Below are 24,556 nucleotides of genomic sequence, written 5' to 3'. Positions count from 1 at the left end.
TCATTTCTTATCAGACTAACTATAGAACCACTTATTATAGTTATGCCCCTAATGCCTTCCATTCCATGACTGCAACTAAAGAAAAAAACATTTCAGATTATCTCCATTTAAAACTATTAAGTCTGATATGAAAATGACATGACAGCAACACAAATGTAGCATATGCCCTGAACAATACTGTACGTACACTTCATAGCATATTTATGATTTTTTTTAATTTGCACACAAGAAAATACAAAACAATGGGATGTTAAGGTAAATGACAATAACCTGTGCGAGAGGTAAAAAAAAAAAAAACGAGGCTTGTGGAGCACTTCCCCCTTTCAAGTGTTTAAACATAAATTAAATTAACATTTAGCACAAGAAAAGTAATCCGATTTAAGACAGAAACAAATAATTGGAGATTTACATACACAAAGAAACTACAATTCATGTAAAATGAACAGGCTGATCAAAATACATGGCTGATAGGCAGATAATTATTGGGATGAGACATTAAGTGGAATTTCCAGTAGATCTTTTGTAATTTTATATTTGAAGGAGTTGTAACTTTTGCAGTTAACTTCTTCATCTACTTAATGCTGGCCATGAATAGATTTGGTTCTGGCAGGGAAAAAAACATTACATTCCTGTGACGGTGACATTGGACATGGTCGTGCCCCTGTCTCCTCCACCTCCGCTGTTCTTGTTTTTCCTCTTCACACACACCACACTGACTGCAGTCACCACCAACATGCCACCCAGCACAGAGAAAGAGGCTATAAGCGCTGTGGTCATCGTGTCCTGGGTGGAACCCTGATACTGACAACTCTCTCCATAGTACCACCAGTCGTCACCAACTGCACACCTAGAGAGGGACCGAGAGAGAGAGTCACCAATCTACCCACTGCACATCTGGATAGGGAGAGAGAAAGATAGCTCTAACACGGCACATCTATATAGAGGGGGAGAAAGTGGGAGTCAATACACAGGCAACACTGGTTGTAATGATGTCATTATACAACCAGTTTTGCCTGCTGTGTGTGTATGTGTAAAGGGTAAGACTGAGCATTCTGAGAAAACAGAGGGAATAATTTGTATCTGCACAGCTGGAGCAAGATAATAAAAGGAGAGAATCAAGCTGTGGTTATCAATGCAGAGAGAAGAACAGAGCGAAAGAGAGAGAAATAGAATTCAGTATGGATGATTGAATTTCAGACCATTGTATTGTGTAAGGGACAAGCCTCGATAATAAAGTGTCCTCACCTGCAAAGAGCATTTCCAGCATCCACCACACAGACTCCCTCATTCCCACATGTGACCTTAGTGCAGGGGTCAGTAGGTGGCAATATGGCGGTGGTAACCGTGGTGACTGGTGGCAATGTGGAGGAGGGTACGGGCTGGGTCACCGTAAGATGTGACACATCTGAAGACAGATAGGGGGGAGGGGGCATGTATATAATGAGAATGAGGTACAGTACACATAGTACTAACATAGAAATGAATGTTGGCCTACAGACACTGGGATGGGATTGGGTAGCATGATTGATTATAGAAATGGCGAATGGGTGTGAATTGGTAATGAATCACGTGATGTGGACATCACAGTCGACTTTGGCCACGAGAAACAGTCCAACTCCGCCCCTTTCTCAATTTTCAAACAGAAATAAGGTGTTCCTTTGGTGGTTCTCGATGTGTCATTCTGGTCATGCGCACCGTGACCAGCGTAGCTAGTTCGTTAGCTAAACTAGCCACTGTAGCTAGCCAGTAACTCCTCCAGTATGTGTTGACGTCATTTGTTTTTGGATGGAAGCTGTAGAGGTTGGTAAGAATGGCACTTCTGTAACCAAATATCTTATTCATACATTTGAGGGTTTAAGCATTAAATTCCCTGGTATGATGGTGGAATGATCAGTTATAGTTTAAAGCCATTATTTTTGCGTTTTTGCCCAAAGCCAACCTTTAAATAGATGGAAAACCACAACCCATGATTGAGTGTGATGATAATCATCAACAAGGCAGTGTAAGGGCTAGCTGACCCACTGCATAGCGGTTGTTTTGGCGGTGTCGAGGTGGAACTGCTGTGGATCTCTGTGGCTCCTGGCATTATACCTAAAGTGGACATTGCCATTGGCTGCACAAAGTCGAATTAACAGAAATCCCATGCAGCCTTATATACAAGTTCGCAATAGAATGTGAGATGTTATCTAAACCTTGATTAGGCTGATAGAAATCCTCATTATTTTGTTTAATGATTTTCAACTTGAATGTCATTATTTCTATATAGCCTACACTATCTTATTCAGAACTTCTAACGCGAGTGGGACAGGTGTAGCTTTGTGACAATGACCACACGAGCAGCAGCTCTAGCGCAGTAACACTTCTGACACCGCCGAAACGCCAACTTGCGGGTGTCGGCTATCGCGAGTTAACACTTGATCTGATTGAATCTAGGCCTTAATGGGATATGATGGTGGATCCACAGGAGGTTGGTGGCACCTTAATTGGGGAGGACAGGCTTGTGGTTATATGGCTGTAGACTCTACAGCCATAACCACAAGCCTGTCCTCCCCAATTAAGGGGAGGACACTCATTCCTCTACAGTGTAGAGGAATGAGTGGAATTGTATCAAAACATCAAACACATGGTTTGATGCCATTCCATTCGCTCCGTTCCAGCCATTATTATTGGCTGTTCTCCCCTCAGCAGCCTCCACTGGTGGGATCATACAGATGAGTATATTTGAACATGGTTATGCAAAACAGAGAGACAATGTATCATGCTTTCAGAGAATGTAGAGAATGCTTTTAGCATGTTTTTGATAAAAAGGTATTTTCAGTAGCCTGGTTCCAGGTCTGTTTGTGTGATCGTGTCAAACGCAGCAATGACCATTGGTGGAAAAAGTACCCAATTTTCATACTTGAGTAAAAGTAAAGATACCTTAATAGAAAATGACTCAAGTAAAAGTGAGTCACCCAGTAAAATACTACTTAAGTAAAAGTCTAAAAGTACTTGGTTTTAAATATATTTATGTATCAAAAGTAAATGTAATTACTAAAATATACTTAAGTATCAAAAGTAAAACTAGAAATCATATAAAATTCCTTATATAAACGCAAACCAGACGGCATCATTTTTCTTGTTTTTTTTAATTTACGGATAGCCAGCGTCGTGCTCTAACACTCAGACATCATTTACAAACGATGCATGTGTTGAGTGAGTCCACCAGATCAGAGGCAGTAGGGATGTTCTCTTGATAAGTGTGTGAATTAGACAGTTGTCCTGTCCTGTTAAGCATTCACAATGTAGCGAGTACTTTTGGGTGTCAGGGAAAATGTATGGTGTAAAAAGTACATAACTGTCTTTAGGAATGTAGCGAAGTAAAAGTCAAAGTTGTACAGATACCCCCAAAAAATACTTAAGTATTACTTTCAAGTATTTTTACTTACACCACTGACAATGACCAAACAGATCTGGAACCAGACTAACTTTTGTCATGACTGACCATAGGAGTTGGCAATACATCACAAACAAATCTGGGACCAGGGTAACGTTTCAGAACTTCTTACCCTCCATGGTAAGCAGGAAGATGGCGTCTCCCCCCTTGATGAAGTCCCTGCTCTTGGCCCTGCCATGGGTGAGGTACGCGGTTGTCCCGGCACCCGGCCCACGAAAATATTTGGTCCCGTCCGCCTCTGACACTTCAACGCCCACCTTACGAGGGTCATCCCAGAAGAACAGCTCTGAAGTCTCTGAAAGGTAAAAACACAGATCTTTCTCAATATACTCTACATGACTTCATCTATGAAATAAGAAGACTACTACTTTAAGTCAATGCAAAACCAGGTGGAACATCTCAGAAAATAATGGTAAATCCATTAATTTGACAATGGAATTTAACTCACTATGTTAAAGTAAATCCCTGGGTTTCAAATCGTTCTGCACTTGTCTTGGTCCAAATTAATTAGGCATTTCAGAAGGGCACTGTCCTAGGATCAGTTTAGCCTTTCAGATAATAATGAAAAATATTACATGGATAGGGGGAACCTGATCCTAGATCAACACTCCCAGTCTAAGATGCTTAATGAATACTGGACCTGGACTGACCACTGAGTTTCTTAGTAGGATCGGTGGTGACACTGCGCTGGTTGTTCATACGCCTCATGATGTCTGGGTTCTGGTCAAACAGCATCATGGTCATCTGTTTCCACGGGCACGGCCACTTCCGCACCTCTGTGTCACCGGTCATGGTCACCAGGTGGGCGTAGGCAGAAAGCTCCCCCGGGTAGCCCTCCTTCCCACTGGGGTAGAGCCCCATCTGGAAGCTGTAGCCCTCTCTGGACTTGAACGGGGGGCTGTAGATGGGTTTGTCGTTAGGAGTGGTCTCCATGATGTGGCTGAAGTTCTTCACCCGCCACACGTGGTCGGGGCAGGTAGTCTCGGAGAGGTTGATGTCGTCCAGGGAGAGACCACCTGTGGAGGGGGCGTCACCCTTGATACCCTCGAACACCACCCGGAACTTCTTAGCCACATTCAGGCTCACATGGTGCAGGTGCCATAGGTCTTGAGGTGGTGCTGGGAGAAAGAGGAAACCAATACGTTTATAAATACAGTACAGAGAATATTGTTGTGTAGAATTTACAGTATATCATATGTTATACGCATTATACAGGTTAAGAAAAACCAATATGATGGGTCTAAACTAATAACAGATTATTTGAATGTCTATAGGTTGATGTAACAGATGTTAGTTATGTTAGAGACAATATGTTAGAGATGTTAGAGACAATATGTTAGAGATGTTACCAACTATGGGCTGAATAACACGCAGGGTCCCGTTGGGGTGGGCTTCATCGTACTCTCGGACAAGGATCACCAGCTGATCGTTGGCGCCACCACCGTTGTAGAGGAAGAACTGCAGGCACTGGTAGCCTCTCTTGGGGTAGAACAGTCTGCTCTCCAGCCTGGCTGTGTCTGCTGGTTTGCCTGTGGCAGTGCTCAAGTGCATGAAGTAGCCTGAGCCTGTGAACAATGGATATCAGTATACATTTTCCATTGGATTGTTAAGTAGCGTCAGCCTATAACTTTAGCCTATAGTTAGGGCTCAGAGTTTTACTAACCAGGTAACATAGTCAGGGAAAACTCTAGGTCTTATTTGTAACTGGACCTTTGATCACCCTTTGGACTGTAAGATAAGAATATAGCTGATAGTGATCTGCCCTGTCAGGTACTGAGGATGGGAGGTTGATAGTGTTGTTTTGTGGTTGGTGTGTACTGAGGGGGTGCTCACCGGTGCATTTGCCCATGTTGGAGTAGTCCATATTGGGCCCGCCAGGCGCCTGGGTCACCCTAGTCCATTCTGCCTGGTCCCCCGGCCCCTGGATCATACCACAGATGTTCTCCCTCTCAAAGTCGCAGGTGTCCAGGAAAGTGGAGGAGCGTGCTGGATCAAAGGACACATATATGTAATCGCCATCAGCTGAACAGCAATCATAGGAAAACTTTGACCTGCTGTAAACGTTTTTATCTAGGTTTACCATGTACCCATGCAGTACCATGTACCCAACCACGTTTGATAATCCACTAGGGTTCTCAATGAAATATACACTGCAGAAAGATCCTGCTGTTCCTGTTTTTCCAAAAGAGCTCCTTTCATTAAAATCAACCAGAGTTTTGCTTTGAACATATCACCTAACTAATCACTGTAATTCAAATATCAGTTTAATAGCACAAATGTGACATTCCAGCAAAGGAAGTCTCCTGCACTGTTGGTTTGACTGAATTACAGCCTCCATCAAATAAATTGTTAGATCAGCAGGTCAATGTGAGTATGTCTTACTACTTACTTGGTAGATCAGTCAGTCTGCTCAGACAGTTGTTGATCACTGACTGAGCAGACTGATGCTCTTGAACATGGCCTGAGTCTTACTGCAGTTGTACAGCCTAATGTTCCTGTGTCTTACTGCAGTTGTAGAGGCCTAATGTTCCTGTGTCTTACTGCAGTTGTAGAGGCCTAATGTTCCTGTGTCTTACGACAGTTGTAGAGGCCTAAAGTGACTGAGTCTTACTGCAGTTGTAGAGGCCTAAAGTGACTGAGTCTTACTGCAGTTGTAGAGGCCTAAAGTGACTGAGTCTTACTGCAGTTGTAGAGGCCTAAAGTGACTGAGTCTTACTACAGTTGTAGAGGCCTAAAGTGACTGAGTCTTACTGCAGTTGTAGAGGCCTAAAGTGACTGAGTCTTACTGCAGTTGTAGAGGCGCCGTAGCTTGAGCAGGTCATTATCACTGAACTCCATGCGCTGACCGATGACATCAGCGAAGGCGGGGATCTTGGTGACGATTGTGGGCTCGGTACCGTTCCTGAACGCAGTCTTACTGTAGTGCATCATGGAACCGTAGTCGTAGGGGACACCCAGAGAACTGGACATGGTGTCATTGTACGTGTTGAAGTTGTGTTCCTTACCTGGAGATTGTGGTAGGGAGACAGAGGGTGGGGGGAGCGGAAGTGAGGGAGAGAGAGTTCAGTTGGGTTGGAGGGTTCAAATCAGCCAATTTACTCACTTCTTCAAATCTAGCCTTGGAATTTCAATTTGTCTCCTGAATTGACATGTACTGTAATAAGCCTTCAACCCCAAAATGTTAGCGAGACAAAGAATGTCTCCAATGGCAGATCTGTAGGGTTAGGGCTTCATGTGGATGACAAGATGCTGACTGGAATCTTAACAATCATGTCGCTGCTCTTTCACCTTCAATTACATGAAATGAATGACTTGATATTAATGATTTAGACCATGCACTAATCTCAAATTTCACTTTAAATTTCCGTTGATGCTTATATGGTGCCCTTTGCATGTTTGTCTGAGAGGATTAGGCAGTCGATCAGCGCAATAAGACATTTGTTTGTCCTGATCACATAGCTTATAGCTCTTGGGAAAGGTCAAGATTAATGAACAACTAGTGTACACTGTGGGTGGGCCTGTTTGGTCAGGCTAACACTAATTTGACTTTAGGTTGTCATGTTGACATATTGTAATATGCTTGTGGGAAGAAAACAGATTACTGTTTGTCCAGACGATATGTTATTCCAAGAAATCCAATCACCATGTTTCTGATGACATACATCCAGGCATGTACAGTAAGAAACACCCCACCGGGAACCGACCTCAGCTCAACGTCTAGTTTTGATTTACATTTGGTTGAATTTTCAACTAACGTGAAATCACCATGTCATTGGATTTAGGTTAAAAGTTGAGTAAAAAAAATCTATTTACGTTGATGACTTTTTACAAATTCAATCAGTTTTCCACGTTGATTCAACATCATGACGTTGAAACAATGTTGATTAAACCCATTTTTACCCAGTGGGAATAGCCTAGATTCAAGCAGATCAAGTGTTAATCGGCGATATCCAACACCTGCACAGTTGGTGTAACTGTGTTAGAGCTGTCAAATTAGAGCTGTTGCTCGTGTGGTTATTGTCACGAAGCCACACCCGTCCCACTCGCGTCAGAAGTTCAGAATGAGAAAGTATAGGCTATATAGAAAAATGACATTCAAATCGAAAAACATTTAACTAAACAATCATGGTGTAGATTACATCTCACATTACAGTCAAACTTGTAATCAAGGCTGCATGGCTCTCTTAATGCGACTCCGTGCAGCCAATGGCAATGTCCGCTTTAGGTATAATGCCGGGAGCTGCTTGTGTATTTGACAGCTCTTACCTGGTACAACCCTAACCTTAGCCATAACCCTAACCCCTACATTTTGGAGTCAGAGGGTTAGGGGTAAGCATCATGGTTAGGGTTACCATAGGTTTAGAGGTTCAGTACCCTCAGAGATGCGGTCCCACAGGATGGTGACGTAGTCATCGCGGTCCGACCGTGACTGCTCATGCCAGAAACCCAGTGCATGGAGGAATTCGTGTTCGATGGTCGCAATGCGGTCACAATTGGTCCCGATGGACAACCTCTGTTTCCCCACATGTTGGTTACCCACAGATGAGAAACAACTGAAAGAGAGACAACCAGAAAACATTGTTGAGCGTTATTATAATACAAACTCAAAGGCTATACTACAGCCTAACTTTTTTTTTCCATGGGCACATCCTTCCAAAATAAAATATATACAGTACCGTTCAAAGGTTTGTGATCACTGAGAAATGTCCTTGTTTTTGAAAAAAAAACATTTTTCTTGTCCATTAAAATAACATAAAATTGATCAGAAATACAGTGTAGATATTGTTAATGTTGTAAATGACCATTGTGGCTGGAAACTAAAGATTTTTCATGGAATATGTATATAGGCGTACAGAGGCCCATTATCAGCAACCATCACTCCTGTGTTCCAATGGCACATTGTGTCAGCTAATCCAAGTTTATCATTTTAATAGACTAATTGATCATTAGAAAACCCTTTGCAATTATGTTAGCACAGCTGAAAACTATTGTTCTGATTAAAGAAGCAATAGAACTGGCCTTCTTTAGTCTAGTTGAGTATCTGGAGCATCAGCATTTGTGGGTTCGACTACAGGCACAAAATTGCCAGAAACAAAGCCCTTTTTTCTGAAACTCATCAGTCTATTCTTGTTCTGAGAAATGAAGGCTATTCCATGCGAGAAATTTCCAAGAAACTGAAGATCTCGTACAACGCTGTGTACTACACTCCCTTCACAGAACAGCGCAAACTGGCTCTAACCAGAATAGAAAGAGGAGTGGGAGGCCCCGGTGCACAACTGAGCAAGAGGACAAGTACATTATGGTGTCTAGTTTGAGAAACAGACGCCTCACAAGTCCTCAACTGGCAGCTTCTTTAAATAGTACCCGCAAAACACCAGTCTCAACGTCAACAGTGAAGAGGCAACTCCGGGATGCTGGCCTTCTAGGCAGAGTTGCAAAGAAAAAGCCATATCTCAGATTGTCCAATAAAAATAAAAGATTAATGGGCAAAAGAACACAGACACTGAATAGAGGAACTCTGCCTAGAAGGCCAGCATCCCGGAGTCGTGTCTTCACTGTTGACATTGAGACTGGTGTTTTGAGGGTACTATTTAATGAAGCTGCCAGTTGAGGACTTGTGAGGCGTCTTTCTCAGTCATAGTCATTTACAACATTAACAATGTCTACACTGTATTTCTGATCAATTTGATGTTAGTTCAATGGACCAAAAAATATGCATTTCTTTCAAAAACAAGGACATTTCTAAGTGACCCCAAACTTTTGAACGGTAGTGTATATATACAGTACCAGTCATTCCAGGGATTTTCTTTATTTTTACTATTTTCTACATTGTAGAATAATAGTGAAGACATCAAAACTATGAAATAACACATATGGAATCATATAGTAAGCAAAAATGTTTTAAACAATTCTAAATATATTTTATATTTGAGATTCTTCAAAGTAGCCACCCTTTGCCTTGATGACAGTTTTGCACACTCTTGGCATTCTCTCAACCAGCTTCACTTGGAATGCTTTTGACTGGTACTGTATATACATTTTATGCAGTCATGTATGTTCAGTATCTTGAAAGCACAATGTAGAAGCATTATAAATCAACATAAAAACAGAGCAGTCCATAACAGCTTACAGTACCCGCTTCCTTTGAAAATGGAAATGTAGTTGTGCTCTCCCTCCCAAGGGTTGAAGTCGATGCAGGTCTTCAGCCGGTACTGTTCAAAGGCCTTCAGGATAACACCTTTTGCATTGATCTCTGTGGTGTGAATAGAAGATATGTCTTGTAACCATGAAATTACACATTCAATTGAAGACTACGCCACATGGCCTATTTCAAGCAATGGACCATAAAATAGTATCATTGCGTAAATTCATGTATTGCCCCTCTTAAATGGTCAACCTTTAGAACCAAAAACATGTCTCAGAAAGTGAATGTGTATTATACTAAGCAAAAATATAAACGCAACAATCTCAAAGATTTTACTGAGTTACAGTTCATATAAAGAAATCAGTCAATTGAAAACATTTACTAATCTATGGATTTCACATGACTGAGAAGACAGATATGCATCTGTTGGTCATAGATACCTTGAAAAAGGTAGGGGTGTGGATCAGAACCAGTCAGTATCTGGTGCGTGTACCACCATTTACCTCATGCAGCGCAACACATCTCCTTCGCATAGAGTTGATCAGGCTGTTTATTGTGTCCTGTGGAATGTTGTCCCACTCCTCTTCAATAGCTGTGCGAAGTTGCTGGATATTGGCGGGAACTGGGACATGCTGTAGTACACATCGATCCAGAGCATCCCAAACATGCTCAGTGGGTGACATGTCTAGTGAGTATGCAGGCCATGGAAGAACTGGGACATTTTCAGCTTCCAGGAATTGTGTACAGATCCTTGCAACATGGAGCCGTGCATTATCATGCTGAAACATGAGGTGATGGCGGCGGATGAATGGCATAACAATGGCCCCTCAGGATCACATCACGGTATCTCTGTGCATACATATTGCCATTGATCAAATGCAATTGTGTTTGTTGTCTGTAGCTAATAACTGCCTATATCATAACCCCACCACCACCATGGGACACTCTGTTCACAACATTGACATCAGCAAACCGCCATACAAGTGGTCTGTGGTTGTGAGGCCGGTTGGACGTACTGCCAAATTCTCCAAAACGACGTTGCTTATGGTAAAGAAATTAAAATTAAATTCTCTGGCAACAGCTCTGGTGGACATTCCTGCAGTCAGCATGCCAATTGCACGCTCCCTCAAAACTTGAGTAATCTGTGGCATTGTCATGTAGGACAAAACTGCACATTTTAGAGTGACCTTGTGTTGTCTTCAGCACAAGATGCACCTGTGTAATGATCATGCTGTTCGATCAGCTTCTTGATATGCCACACCTGTCAGGTGTATGGATTATCGTGGCAAAGCAGAAATGTTCACTAACAGGGATGTAAACAAATTTGTGCACAAAACTTGAGAGAAATAAGCTTTTTATGCATATGCAACATTTCTGGGATCTTTTATTTCAGCTCATGAAACATGGGAGCAACACTTTAAATGATGTGTTTATATTTTTGTTCAGTGTAGATGTACAGTGCATTCAGAAAGTATTCAGACCCCTACGTAACAGCATTATTCTAAAATTGATTAAATCATTTTTTTCCGCCTTATCAATCTACACATAATACCCCATGATGACAAAGCAAAAACAGTTATATATTACAAATGTAAATCTGAAATGTAACATTTACATAAGTATTCAGACCCTTTACTCAGTACTTGGTTGAAACACCTTTAGCAGCGATTACAGGCTTGAGTCTTCTTGGGCATGATGCTACAAGCTTGGCACACCTGTACTTGGGGAGTTTCAGATCCTCTTAAGCTCTGTCAGGTTGGATGGAGAGCGTAGCTGCACAGCTATTTTCAGGCCTCTCCAGAGATACTAGATTGGGTTCAAGTCCAGGCTCTGGCTGGGCCACTCAAGGACATTCAGAGACTTGTCCCGAAGCCATTCCTGCATTGTCTTGGCTGTGTGCTTAGGGTTGTTGTCCTGTTGGAAGGTGAATCTTCGCCCCAGTCTGAGGTCCTGAGCGCTCTGGAGCAGGTTTTCCCTAAGGATCTCTCTGTACTTTGCTTATTTCATCTTTCGCTTGATCCTGACTAGTCTCCCAGTCCCTGCCGCAGAAAAACATCCCCACAGCATGATGCTGCCAGCACCATGCGTCACCTTAGGGATGGTGCCAGATTTCCTCCAAATGTGACACTTGGCATTCAGGGCAAAGAGTTCAATCTTGGTTTCATCAGACCAGAGAATCCTGTTTTTCATGGTCTGAGAGTCCTTTAGGTGCCTTTGGGCAAACTCCAAGCAGGCTTGTGCTCTGACTTGCACTGTCAACTGTGGGACCTTATATAGACAGGTGTGTGTCTTTCCAAATCATGTCCAATCATTTGAATTTACCACAGGTGGACTCCAATCAAGTTGTAGAAACATCTCAAGGCTGATCAATTGAAACAGGATGCACCTGAGCTCAATATTGTGTCTCGTAGCAAAGGGTCTGAATACTTACGTAAATAAGGTATTTCTGTTTTGTAATTTTTTATACATTTGCAAAAAATTCTAAGAACATGTTTTCCCTTTGTCATTATGGGGTATTGTGTTGAGATTGATGAGGCAATGTAATCAATTTTAGAATAAGGCTGTAACGTCAAGGGGTCTGAATACTTTCCGAATGCACTGTATGTATGTATTATATTGTATATACATATATGGTCTTACCCAAGTCATCCTCAAAGTAGTAGGGAACAGTCTTTGGCCATCTGTATTGATCCCCTATTATAGAATTCCGGCCTTGTTTCTGAGTCAGCCGTAGATTACATTTGACAAAAAAAGAAATAATAAATCATTTAGTTCTGTTAAGCCTGGGCAGTGAGCTGATATCTTGGAAATATAATTGCCCAAGCCCATGAAGGTGCAGTTAAATTGCTGTGGTCTGCAATCAATGGAACTTCCCCGTTCTTGTCTTTCTATTTCTATGCTTGATATAAGATGTCATTGTTAAAATTAAGACCAGCAGAAGTACTTATTAACTCACCTCATCAAGCTCAATATCCCCCTCCACCAGGTTTAACCCAGCCTCTGTTAGGACCAAGCACACACACACACACAGCACGCTGCTATGAAACTCCCATTGAGTTATTTGAAACAAGATTAAGTAACATCCTAACTGACAAACCTTCATTGATATCAAAGATGTCCATGTCCCTTCCACCATCCACATCGTATTCTGTAGAATAAATGTAAAGGACATACAGTAAATGAAAGCTTTGAATAGGTGACATTCTATTTGAAATATTGAAAAGAAAATAAGAAACTCCACTTGCCTAAAACTCTTGGTGTAGGCTGACAAGCAACAGAGGGAAAAGGTACCATTGTTTAGAGAAAGTGAGTGACCATTGTAACAATGCAAATTAGGCATTATACTAATTTTAAATGAATATGCAAAGTAGGTCAACATAAATCATATTACAGTATCTCAATAACAAAGAAAACCATTCAATACCAGTACTAATATTATATTTTTGTTTCTTTGAGACATGTATTTAATTTTCACCAATATATAAATAAACAGATAAATGCAACATAACTTTACCAGAGATAAGACATTTTCACATAAGATCCATGAAATATGGAGGATGAATAAATATGTAGTTCTCCTTCCCATGTTTACTCCCTAGTCAAAGAACCCCTTAGTGTGGAACACTAAGAATTAGTAGCCTTGGCCTCTCAGAAAGACTTGTAAAAGGTGCTAAGCTAGTCCGATGGACCAGATAAAAGTACATGTGATTGCAAGATCAATAATTGACAGAGCAAGAAAAAAAGTGTCATAATTCACCTACGGTCGACTCAGATGACTTGTCCACACACCTTTTCACACACACATAAACACACACCTCTACATACACACATGTACAGTCAGGTCCAGAATTATTGTTCCCCTTGATAAAGATTATCAAAAAATACTATAAAATACTTAATACAATTACGGAGCTATATTGTACGCTCAAATTAAAATAAAATGGTATACTAATATATATATACACTGCTCAAAAAAATAAAGGGAACACTTAAACAACACAATGTAACTCCAAGTCAATCACACTTCTGTGAAATCAAACTGTCCACTTAGGAAGCAACACTGATTGACAACCAATTTCACATGCTGTTGTGCAAATGGAATAGACAACAGGTGGAAATTATAGGCAATTAGCAAGACACCCCCAATAAAGGAGTGGTTCTGCAGGTGGTGACCACAGACCACTTCTCAGTTCCTATGCTTCCTGGCTGATGTTTTGGTCACTTTTGAATGCTGGCGGTGCTTTCACTCTAGTGGTAGCATGAGACGGAGTCTACAACCCACACAAGTGGCTCAGGTAGTGCAGCTCATCCAGGATGGCACATCAATGCGAGCTGTGGCAAGAAGGTTTGCTGTGTCTGTCAGCGTAGTGTCCAGAGCATGGAGGTGCTACCAGGAGACAGGCCAGTACATCAGGAGACGTGAAGGAGGCCGTAGGAGGGCAACAACCCAGCAGCAGGACCGCTACCTCCGCCTTTGTGCAAGGAGGAGCAGGAGGAGCACTGCCAGAGCCCTGCAAAATGACCTCCAGCAGGCCACAAATGTGCATGTGTCTGCTCAAATGGTCAGAAACAGACTCCATGGGGCCTCCCGGGTGGCGCAGTGGTCTAGGGCACTAGAGTACCTACCTACTACCACCAGAGTCTCTGGGTTCGCGCCCAGGCTCTGTCGCAGCCGGCCGCGACCGGGAGGTCCGTGGGGCGACGCACAATTGGCATAGCGTCGTCCGGGTTAGGGAGGGTTTGGCCGGTACGGATATCCTTGTCTCATCGCGCTCCAGCGACTCCTGTGGCGGGCCGGGCGCAGTGCACGCTAACCAAGGGGGCCAGGTACACGGTGTTTCCTCCGACACATTGGTGCGGCTGGCTTCCGGGTTAGAGGTGCGCTGTGTTAAGAAGCAGTGCGGATTGGTTGGGTTGTGCTTCGAAGGACGCATGGCTTTCGACCTTCGTCTCTCCCGAGCCCGTACGGGAGTTGTAGCGATGAGACAAGATAGTAATTACTAGCGATTGGATACCACGAAAATTGGGGAGAAAATGGGATAAAATTTTTAAAAGAAAAAGAAAAAAAAGAAACAGACTTCCATGAGGGTGGTATGAGGGCCCGACGTCCACAGGTGGGAGTTGTGCTTACAGCCCAACACCGTGCAGGACGTTTGGCATTTGCCAGAGAACACCAAGATTGGCAAATTCGTCACTGGCGCACTGTGCTCTTCATAGATGAAAGCAGGTTCACACTGAGCACATGTGACAGACGTGACAGAGTCTGGAGACGCCGTGGAGAACGTTCTGCTGCCTGCAACATCCTCCAGCATGACCGGTTTGGCGGTGGGTCAGTCATGGTGTGGGGTGGCATTTCTTTGGGGGGCCGCACAGCCCTCCATGTGCTCGCCAGAGGTAGCCTGACTGCCATTAGGTACCGAGATGAGATCCTCAGACCCCTTGTGAGACCATATGCTGGTGCGGTTGGCCCTGGGTTCCTTCTAATGCAAGACAATGCTAGACCTCATGTGGCTGGAGTGTGTCAGCAGTTCCTGCAAGAGGAAGGCATTGATGCTATGTACTGGCCCGCCCGTTCCCCTGACCTGAATCCAATTGAGCACATCTGGGACATCATGTCTCGCTCCATCCACCAACGCCACGTTGCACCACAGACTGTCCAGGAGTTGGCGGATACTTTAGTCCAGGTCTGGGAGGAGATCCCTCAGGAGACCATCCGCCACCTCATCAGGAGCATGCCCAGGCGTTGTAGGGAGGTCATACAGGCACGTGGAGGCCACACACACTACTGAGCCTCATTTTGACTTGTTTTAAGGACATTACATCAAAGTTGGATCAGCCTGTAGTGTGGTTTTCCACTTTAATTTTGAGTGTGACTCCAAATCCAGACCTCCATGGGTTGATAAATTTGATTTCCATTGATAATTTTTGTGTGATTTTGTTGTCAGCACATTCAACTATGTAAAGAAAAAAGTATTTAATAAGAATATTTCATTCATTCAGATCTAGGATGTGTTATTTTAGTGGTCCCTTTATTTTTTTGAGCAGTGTATATATATATATATATATATTTGTTTAACAAGTAATACTTTTTTCTCAAAAGATAGGGGTCAAAATTATTGCCACCCCTGTTTTCAATTCCTCACCTTGCAAGGATAATGGCACTGACCGTTTTTATAAAATGGTTTATTAGATTGGAGAACACATTGGGAGGGATCTTATACCATCCCTCCATACAGAATCTTTCCGGATCTTTGATATCCTTTGTCTGCGCTTATGGTACTCTTCAATTCAAACCACAAATTTTCAAAGGGATTTACATCCGGAGACTGGGATGGCCATTGCAAAATGTTGATTTTGTAGTAAATTAACCATTTCTTTGTGGATTTTGATGTACAGTATCAGTCAAAAGTTTGGACACACCTAATGATTCAAGGGTTTTTCTTTGTACTATTTTCTACATTGTTGAAAATAGTGAAGACATCAAAACTATGAAATAACACCTACAGAATCATGTAGTTACCAAAAAACTAATACAAATATTTTTTATATTTGAGATTCTTCAAAGTAGCCAACCTTTGCCTTGATGAACGATGTTATAACCGCCATCGATAAAAGACAGTACTGTGCAGCCATCTTCATCGATCTGGCCAAGGCTTTCGACTCTGTCAATCACCGTATTCTTATCGGCAGACTCAATAGCCTTGGTTAGCCTTGGGTGCCACAGGGTTCAATTCTCAGGCCGACTCTTTTCTCTGTATATATCAATGATGTCGCTCTTGTTGCGGGTGATTCTTTGATCCACCTCTACGCAGACGACACCATTCTGTATACATCTGGCCCTTTTTTGGACACTGTTTTAATAAACCTCCAAACAAGCTTCAATGCAATACAACACTCTTTCCGTGGCCTTCAACTGCTCTTATATGCTCGTAAAACTTAATGCAATCTCTTCAACCGATTGCTGTGCACACCCACCCGCCGAACTAGCATCACTACTCTGGACGGTTCTGACTTAGAATATGTGGACAACTATAAATACCTAGGTGTCTGGCTAGACTATAAACTCTCCTTCCAGACTCATATTAAGCATCTCCAATCCAAAATTAAATCTAGAATCGGCTTCCTATTTCGCAACAATGCCTCCTTCACTCATGCTGCCAAACATACCCTCGTAAAACTGAATATCCTGCCGATCCTTGACTTTGGCGAAGTCATTTACAAAAAAGCCTCCAACACTCTACTCAGCAAATTGAATGCAGTCAATCACAGTGCCATCCGTTTTGTCACCAAAGCCCCATATACTACCCACCATTGCGACCTGTATGCTCTCATTGGCTGGTCCTCGCTACATATTCGGCGCCAAACCCACTGGCTCCAGGTCATCTATAAGTCTTTGCTCCGCCTTATCTCAGCTCACTGGTCACCATAGCAATACCCACCCGTAGCACGCGTTCCAGCAGGTATATTTCACTGGTCATCCTCAAAGCCAACACCTCCTTGGCCGCCTTTCCTTCCAGTTCTCTGCTGCCAATGACTGGAACGAATTGCAAAAATCACTGAAGTTGGAGACTTATATCTCCCTCACTAACTTCAAGCATCAGCTGTCAGAGCAGCTTACCGCTCGCTGCAGCTGTACACAGCCCATCTGTAAATAGCCCATCCAACCAACTACCTACCTCATCCCCATATTTGTTTTAGTTTTTTTCTGCTCTTTTACACACCAGTATTTCTACTTGCACATCCTCATCTGCACATCTATTACTCGAGTGTTAATTGCTACATTGTAATTATTTCACCACTATGGCCTATTTATTGCCTTACCTCCTTACTTCACTTGCACACACTATATACAGATTTTCTATTGTGTTATTGACTGTACGTTTGTTTATCCCATGTGTAACTTTGTGTTGTTGTTTTTGTCGAACTGCTTTGCTTTATCTTGGCCAGGTCACACTTGTAAATGAGAACTTGTTCTCAACTGGCCTACCTGGTTAAATAAAGGTAATTATTTTTATTTTTTTTAAGATTACAGCTTTGCACACTCTTGGCATTCTCTCAACCAGCTTCATGAGGTAGTCACTTAACTTGGAATGCTTTTCCAACAGTCTTGAAGGAGTTTCCACATATGCTGAGCACTTGTTGGCTGCTTTTCCTTCACTCTGCGCTCCAACTCATCCCAAACCATTTCAATTGGGTTGAGGTCGAGTGATTGTGGAGGCCAGCACTCCATCACTCTCCTTCTTGGTCAAATAGCCCTTACACAGCCTGGAGGTGTGGTTTGTGTCATTGCCCTGTTGAAAAACTAATTATGGTCCCACTAAGCGCAAACCAGATGGGATGGCGTATCCCTGCAGAATGCTGTGGTAGCCATGCTGGTTAAGTGTGCCTTACCAGCAAGGCACCCGCACACCATCACCCTTCCTCCCCCATGCTTCATGGTGGGAACCACACATGTGGAGATCACAAAGGCAAAGCAGTTGGAACCAAAAAACTCAAATTTGGATTAATCAGACCAAAGGACAGATTTCCACCGGTCTAATTTCCATCGCTCGTGTTTCTCGGCCCAAGCAAGTCTTCTTCTTATTGATGCCCTTTAGTAGTGGTTTCTTTGCATAAATTTGACCATGAAGGCCTGATTCACGCTGTCTCTTCTGAACAGTTGATGTTGAGATGTGTCTGTTACTTGAACTCTGTGAATAATTTATTTTGGCTGCAGTCTGAGGTGCAGTTAAATGCCGATTTCTGAGGCTGGTAACTCTAATGAACTTATCCTCTGCAGCAGAGGTAACTGGATCTTCCTTTCCTGTGGAGGTCCTCATGAGAGCCAGTTTCATCATAGCGCTTGATGTTTTTTGCGACTGCACTTGAAGAAACTTTCAAAGGTCTTGACATTTTCCGGATTGACTAACCTTCATGTCTTAAGATGAATGATGGATTGTTGTTTCTCTTTGCTTATTTGAGCTGTACTTGCCATAATATGGACTTGGGTCTTTTACCAAATAGGGCTATCTTCTGTATACCACCCCAACCTGGGGCTCCCGAGTGGCGCAGCGGTCTACGGCACTGCATCTCAGTGCTAGGCGTCATTACAGACCCTGGTACATCAATCAAATTAATTTATAAAGCCCTTTTTACATCAGCCGATGTCACAAAGTGCTATACAGAAACCCAGTCTAAAACCCCAAACAGCAAGCAATGCAGATGTAGAAGCACAGTGGCTTGGAACAACTCTCTAGAAAGGCAGGAACCCAGGAAGAAACCTAGAGAGGAACCAGGCTCTGATGGGTGGCCAGTACTCTTCTGGCTGTGCTGGGTGGAGATTCCAGGCTGTATTGCAACTGGCCGTGATTGGGAGACCCATAGGGTGGCTAACAATTGTGCCAGAGTCGTCCGGATTAGGGTTTGGAATTAAGAATTTGTTAAAGGTTAAATACTTTTTTTTTTTTAAATACCTTGTCAGAACACAACTGATTAGCTCAAACGCATTAAGAAGGAAATAATTCCACAAATTAACTTTTAACAAGGTACACCTGCTATTTGAATTGCATTCCAGGTGACTACCTCATAAAGATGGTTGAGAGAATGCCAAGAGTGTGCAAAGCTGTCATCAAGGCAAAGGGTGGCTACTTTGAAGAATCTCAGAAATGAAATATATTTTTGATTTGTTTAACACTTGGTTGTTTACTACATGATTCCATATGTGTTATTTCATAGTTTTGATGTCTTCACTATTATTATACAATGTAGAAAATAGTCAAAATAAAGAAAAACCCTTGAATGAGTAGGTGTGTCCAAACTTTTGACAGGTACTGTATGTTTGGGGTTATTGTCTCGCTGGAAGATCCACTCCTGGCAGAGGCAACCAGGTTTTTGGTTAAAATGTCCTGGTACTGAGTAACATTCATGATGCCGTTGACCTTAAAGGCCCCAGGACCATTGGAAGCAAAATAGCTTCATAACATCAAAGATCCAGTAGGTATGAGGTACTTTCTGCATTTGTTTCCGTTTTTCGATGCCAAACCCACCATTGGTGTGCATGGCCAAAACCTCTATTCTCATAAAATATTTGATGAAAAGGCTCAGTGCCGTTGTCCTCGTAAGGTGAGGTATTGAAAGCAATTGAAAATAATTCTGTCTGGTCTGCCTGTCTGGTCCAGCGACGATGGGTTTGTGCCAACAGGCGACGTTGCTGCTGGTGATGTCTGGTGAGGACCTGCCTTACAACAGGCCTACAAGCCCTCAGTCCAGCCTCTCTCAGCCTATTGTGGACAGTCTGAGCACTGATGGAGGAATTCTGTGTTCCTGGTTTAACTCGGGCAGTTGTTGTTGCCATCCTGTACCTGTCCCGCAGGTGTGATGTTCGGATGTACCGATCCTGTGCAGGTGTTGTTACACGTGGTCTGCCTTTGTGAGGACGATCAGCTGTCCGTCCTGTCTCCCTGTAGCGCTGTCTTAGGCGTCTCACAGTACGGACATTGCAATTTATTGCCCTGGCCACATCTGCAGTCCTCATGCCTCAGGCACGTTCACGCAGATGAGCAGGGACCCTGGGCATCTTTCTTTTGGTGTTTTTCAGAGTCAGTAGAAAGGCCTCTTTAGTGTCCTAAGTTTTCGTAACTGTGACCTTAATTGCCTACCGTCTGTAAGCTGTTAGTGTCTTAATGACCATTCCACAGGTGCATGTTCATTAATTGTTTATGGTTCATTGAACACGCATGGGAAACAGTGTTTAAAACCTTTACACTGATGATATTTGGATTTTTACGAATTTTCTTTGAAAGACAGGGTCCTGAAAAAGGGACATTTATTTTTTTGCTGAGTTTATTAGTACAAAAATATAATTTCCACATTTGTTTCAGCATACAATATAGCTCAGTATTTGTATTATTTATTTTACAGTAATCCCTCGTTTATCGCGGGGGTTACGTTCCGAAAATGACCCGCGATAAGTGAAATCCGCGAAATAGAAAACTTCTTTTTTTTTTACAATTAGCAACTATTACATGTATACAAATACAGTGACTCACGTGTAGGCCGTTTCACTGCTCTTCAGACTGGGCCGCTGCATCCTGACTGCGCTCTGCAGTGTTCTCTTCTTCTGAAGCCCGCGGTGCAGGTGTGTTTGTTCGGGAGAAGAGCATAGTGATAGGCAGCTGTTGTCGCTCTTTTTTCTTCTTTGCAAAAAGATCCTTGTACACCGACATGCCACCATCGATTACGTTGGAGAACTGTAATGAACGGCTCATCAAAGGGTCCCATTCCTCAGCTACTCGCTTAAGTTCAGTGGCCATTCGCACCATGGTTGCTAAGCGACCAAGCGTTAGTCCTTCCTTCCTTCCTGGCCAACTTAATGTAAATTTGCCAAGCTGTTTTATGTACGTACACATAACTGCACGAGACGACAAAATGATAGCACAATTCGTAGCATGTTTTGATACAAGAAGCGGGAGTGAGTTTTTAGCGAATCAGAATGCAGAGCACAATGCACCAAAAAAAAAAAAAAAATGCATTATGAAAATCCGCGAAATAGCGAATCCGCGATAAGTGAACCGCGAAGTGGCGAGGGATCACTGTATACAGTCTTTCTTGCTCATCTTTATTAAGGGGGACAATCATTTTTGACCTTACTGTATATGCAGATGATATAGGTGAAGACACTTGACAGACTACTTAAGAAAACAGTTTGAGGGAAGTAAGTGTTTAATGCAAAATTATCAAAATACACTTGAACAATCACATTTGAAATCACACTGCACCATTATTGTTCACAAAGCTCAAACCGTTATGCATTTTATGAGAGCTAAAATAGGGAAACATTTAGTTGTGTTTAATCATGTCTAGTCATTAAAAAGTGTCAGATCGTTATGAACAGTGAAAAGGGCGTTTGACTATCTTGACAACCTACATTGCAATTATCAATACTTATACTCATACTGACTGTGACAAGACGATATGAAAATGTATATTTCTATACTTTATAACCTTTACCACCAGATTGACAGCATTAGTAATAGTTTGCCAATTTAGCTATATGATTTGTCTAACACATACCAGACATACATAAATAAAGCGACAATTATGGCAGGACAGTTGCTAACAAGCATATCACACTGGCAGTTATTGGGAACCTCAAGGGAGAGAAAGTGCTTGTGATAACAGTCTGTTTGGTTGATAAGTGCTGCAATAGCCTCTATTATATACACTGAGTATACAAAATATTAGGAACACCTTCCTAATTTTATGTTGCACCCTCTTTTGCCCTCAGAACAGCCTCGATTTGTCGGGCATGGACTCTACAAGATGTCGAAAGCATTCCACAGGGATGCTGTCCCATGTTGACTCCAATGCTTCCCACAGTTGTGTCAAGTTGGCTGGATGTCCTTTGGGTGTTGGACCATTCTTGATACACACAGGAAACTGTTACGTGTGGGGGGGAAAACAGCAGCGTTGCAGTTCCCTGACACACTCAAACCGGTGCTCATGGCACCTACTACCATACCCCGTTCAAAGGCACTTAATTATATTGTCTTGCCCGTTCACCCGCAATTGCACACATACACAATCCATGTCTCAAAAGTTCACAAGGCTTAAAATTCCATCTTTAACTTTTCTCCACCCCTTCAATTTTTTACTTCACTATGCTGCTCCCCAGATTGCAGCTCCACTGAAATACATATTTAATTGGTCACTGGAAAGGGGGACATTTCCAAATGTATGGAAGCATGCTAATCTGTGTCCAATCCCAACAGCAAAGAACCCATTACTCCTGCCAATAGTCAACCAATTAGTCTACTCCCTTCACTCAGTAAGATATTGGAGGTTATTGTGAGTAGACAAATATTTTATTTATTTAACCTTCATTTAACTAGGCAAGTCAGTTAAGAACAAATTCTTATTTATAATGACAGCCTAGGAACAGTGGGGCAGAACGTTCAGGGGCAGAACGACAGATTTTTACCTTATCAGCTCAGGGATTTGATCTAGCAACCTTTCGGTTACTGGCCCAACACTAACCACTAGGCTACCTGCCGCCCCAAATATGGGAGTATATGGAAAAGAATGATCTGATCACAGCCAATCAGCTTGCTTATCGCAAAAACCATTCCACTACCACTGCATTGTTGACATGACTGACCAGTGGCTCAATGCTATGAATAATGGCAGGTTTGTGGGTGTACTATTTTGGGGATGTTAGTACAGCATTTGATTTAGTGGATCATTAAATAATTTGTACAAAATTGTTGCATTATGGGTTTAAGGAGGCAGCATTGAATTGGGTACAGTCATATCTCACTGACAGGAAACAGTCCACCTATATCAATGGGTTGTTTTCTTCTCCTCATGCTTTAAGCTGTGGAATACCGCAGGGCAGCTTCCTTGGGCCACTTCTTTACTTAAGGCATAAGGAAGGTTGTTGGTATTTATTATCTAAAACTCAAGCTACTATATTTGATACTACAATTTATACAGCAAGACAATCGGTTCAAAGGGTACAGCAAGCTCTACAAGTAGATTTTGGACATTTTAGGGAGTGGGTTTTCCAGAACAAACTTGTTTTGGAACACCAAGAAAACCAAGGTTATGTTGGTTTGTTCTACCAGGAGAAGGCCGACACAGCATGGGATGCAATTAAGTATGGGGGAGTACAAATTGAGGAAGTGTCAGAAACCAAACTACTAGGGGTGCAGCTAGACAACTGCTTATCATGGTCGTCTCAAATAACTAATCTTTTTTTATTTTTTATTAACTGTGTGCATGATCAGAAGGATACCTAAATATTTACTGGGAAAGATTCTTAAGCAAACAACCCAAGCATTAATTGGGAGTCAGGTGAATTACTGTTCTATGGTCTCTGGAAATGCATCAGCAAGTGAAATTAGGAGGCTGCAGATTGAACAGAACAAAGCAGCAAGGATTGTTTTAAGTTGGAGATATGATTATTCTGTTGTTGTCATGCACAGTGCTTTTGCTTGGTCATTAATCAATAAGATAATTGAAAAAAACATGCTTATTTTATTTCACAATGTACATCTTTTGAAACGGCCAAACTCCCTTCAGTTGGTAAGAGAAAGACATTCAGTCAATACTAAGAATAGATTGTCCATCTATGTGTTATCCCAGCAGAAAAGATAAATTGGTAGAATAACATTTAGATTCAGAGCAATAATGAATTTAATAATTTGTCTGAGCAAACCAAAAAACGTTCAATATATAAATTCAAACAATACTTTAGAACCCAAAAAGAAAGGAGGACCAAGGCACTCTTCATATAATTAATTCAAATGCCTTTATTTGTATGGCATGTTTAGGTCCTGAAAGATGCAGGTATAAGGGCTGGAATACCTGACAGAGAGAACTTGTTGCAAAGGGGAGTGCCTTGTGATACATCAGAGAGAATGTATTTTGTTACAAAATACAGCACTGAAGCAGAGAACATTATAAGAATCATTAAAAATAATTGGGGAATCATCCAAAGTGATACGCTACTATGCCAAGTCTTCTCTGAGCCACCAGTCATAAGCTTTAAGAGATGTCCTACCCTAAATGACAAATTAGTCCACAGTTATCCTCCTGGTGACTCTCAAAAAACTTGGCTTGACCACAAACCCAAGGGCTCTTTTAAATGTAACTAGTGCAACCATTGCAGAAATATTGCACAGAAAAAGTATTTTGTTGACACAGCTTCTAAAATGGAGTATTACGTCAAGCATTTCATTAACTGCTAAACCACCCATGTCATCAATAGATTGGAATATCCACAGTGCAAGGTGTTCTACATTGGACAGACAAAGAGACGCCTTCAAGACCGCTTAGCGGAACACAAGTACGCCATACGGGTAGGCAATGAAGACTACACCATGGCAAGGCACTACAAGTCCTTACACCATGGCACCCCTGCCTCCCTACAAGCTATGGGTATTGATCATGTTCCGGCCTCAATTAGAAAAGGGGACCGTCTTAAACAGTTAAACCAA

At 42.2% G+C, this 24,556-nt stretch overlaps 1 protein-coding gene across 1 annotated transcript; it reads right to left on the bottom strand.

Moving 5' to 3' along the window:
- Positions 1 to 269: 269 nt before the first annotated feature.
- On the bottom strand, positions 270 to 13,167 carry mep1bb (meprin A subunit beta b). The gene is made up of 14 exons (XM_071361665.1): positions 13,096 to 13,167; positions 12,827 to 12,845; positions 12,679 to 12,729; positions 12,538 to 12,581; positions 12,222 to 12,300; positions 9,572 to 9,689; positions 7,811 to 7,989; positions 6,223 to 6,441; positions 5,270 to 5,422; positions 4,786 to 5,001; positions 4,087 to 4,554; positions 3,549 to 3,731; positions 1,246 to 1,405; positions 270 to 847 (listed from the first exon to the last, which is right to left on the bottom strand). The coding sequence occupies exons 1-14, from the start codon at positions 13,165 to 13,167 to the stop codon at positions 622 to 624; spliced, it is 2,187 nt and encodes a 728-aa protein (XP_071217766.1). The 3' UTR covers positions 270 to 621.
- Between the last annotated feature and the right edge of the window lie 11,389 nt (positions 13,168 to 24,556).

The sequence above is a fragment of the Salvelinus alpinus genome, chromosome 23 (genome assembly GCF_045679555.1).
Source record: "Salvelinus alpinus chromosome 23, SLU_Salpinus.1, whole genome shotgun sequence".
In the NCBI taxonomy this organism is placed as follows: Eukaryota; Metazoa; Chordata; class Actinopteri; order Salmoniformes; family Salmonidae; genus Salvelinus; species Salvelinus alpinus.
The sequence above is the reverse complement of the archived record's forward strand: the minus strand, read 5'-3'. Positions and strand labels throughout refer to the sequence as shown.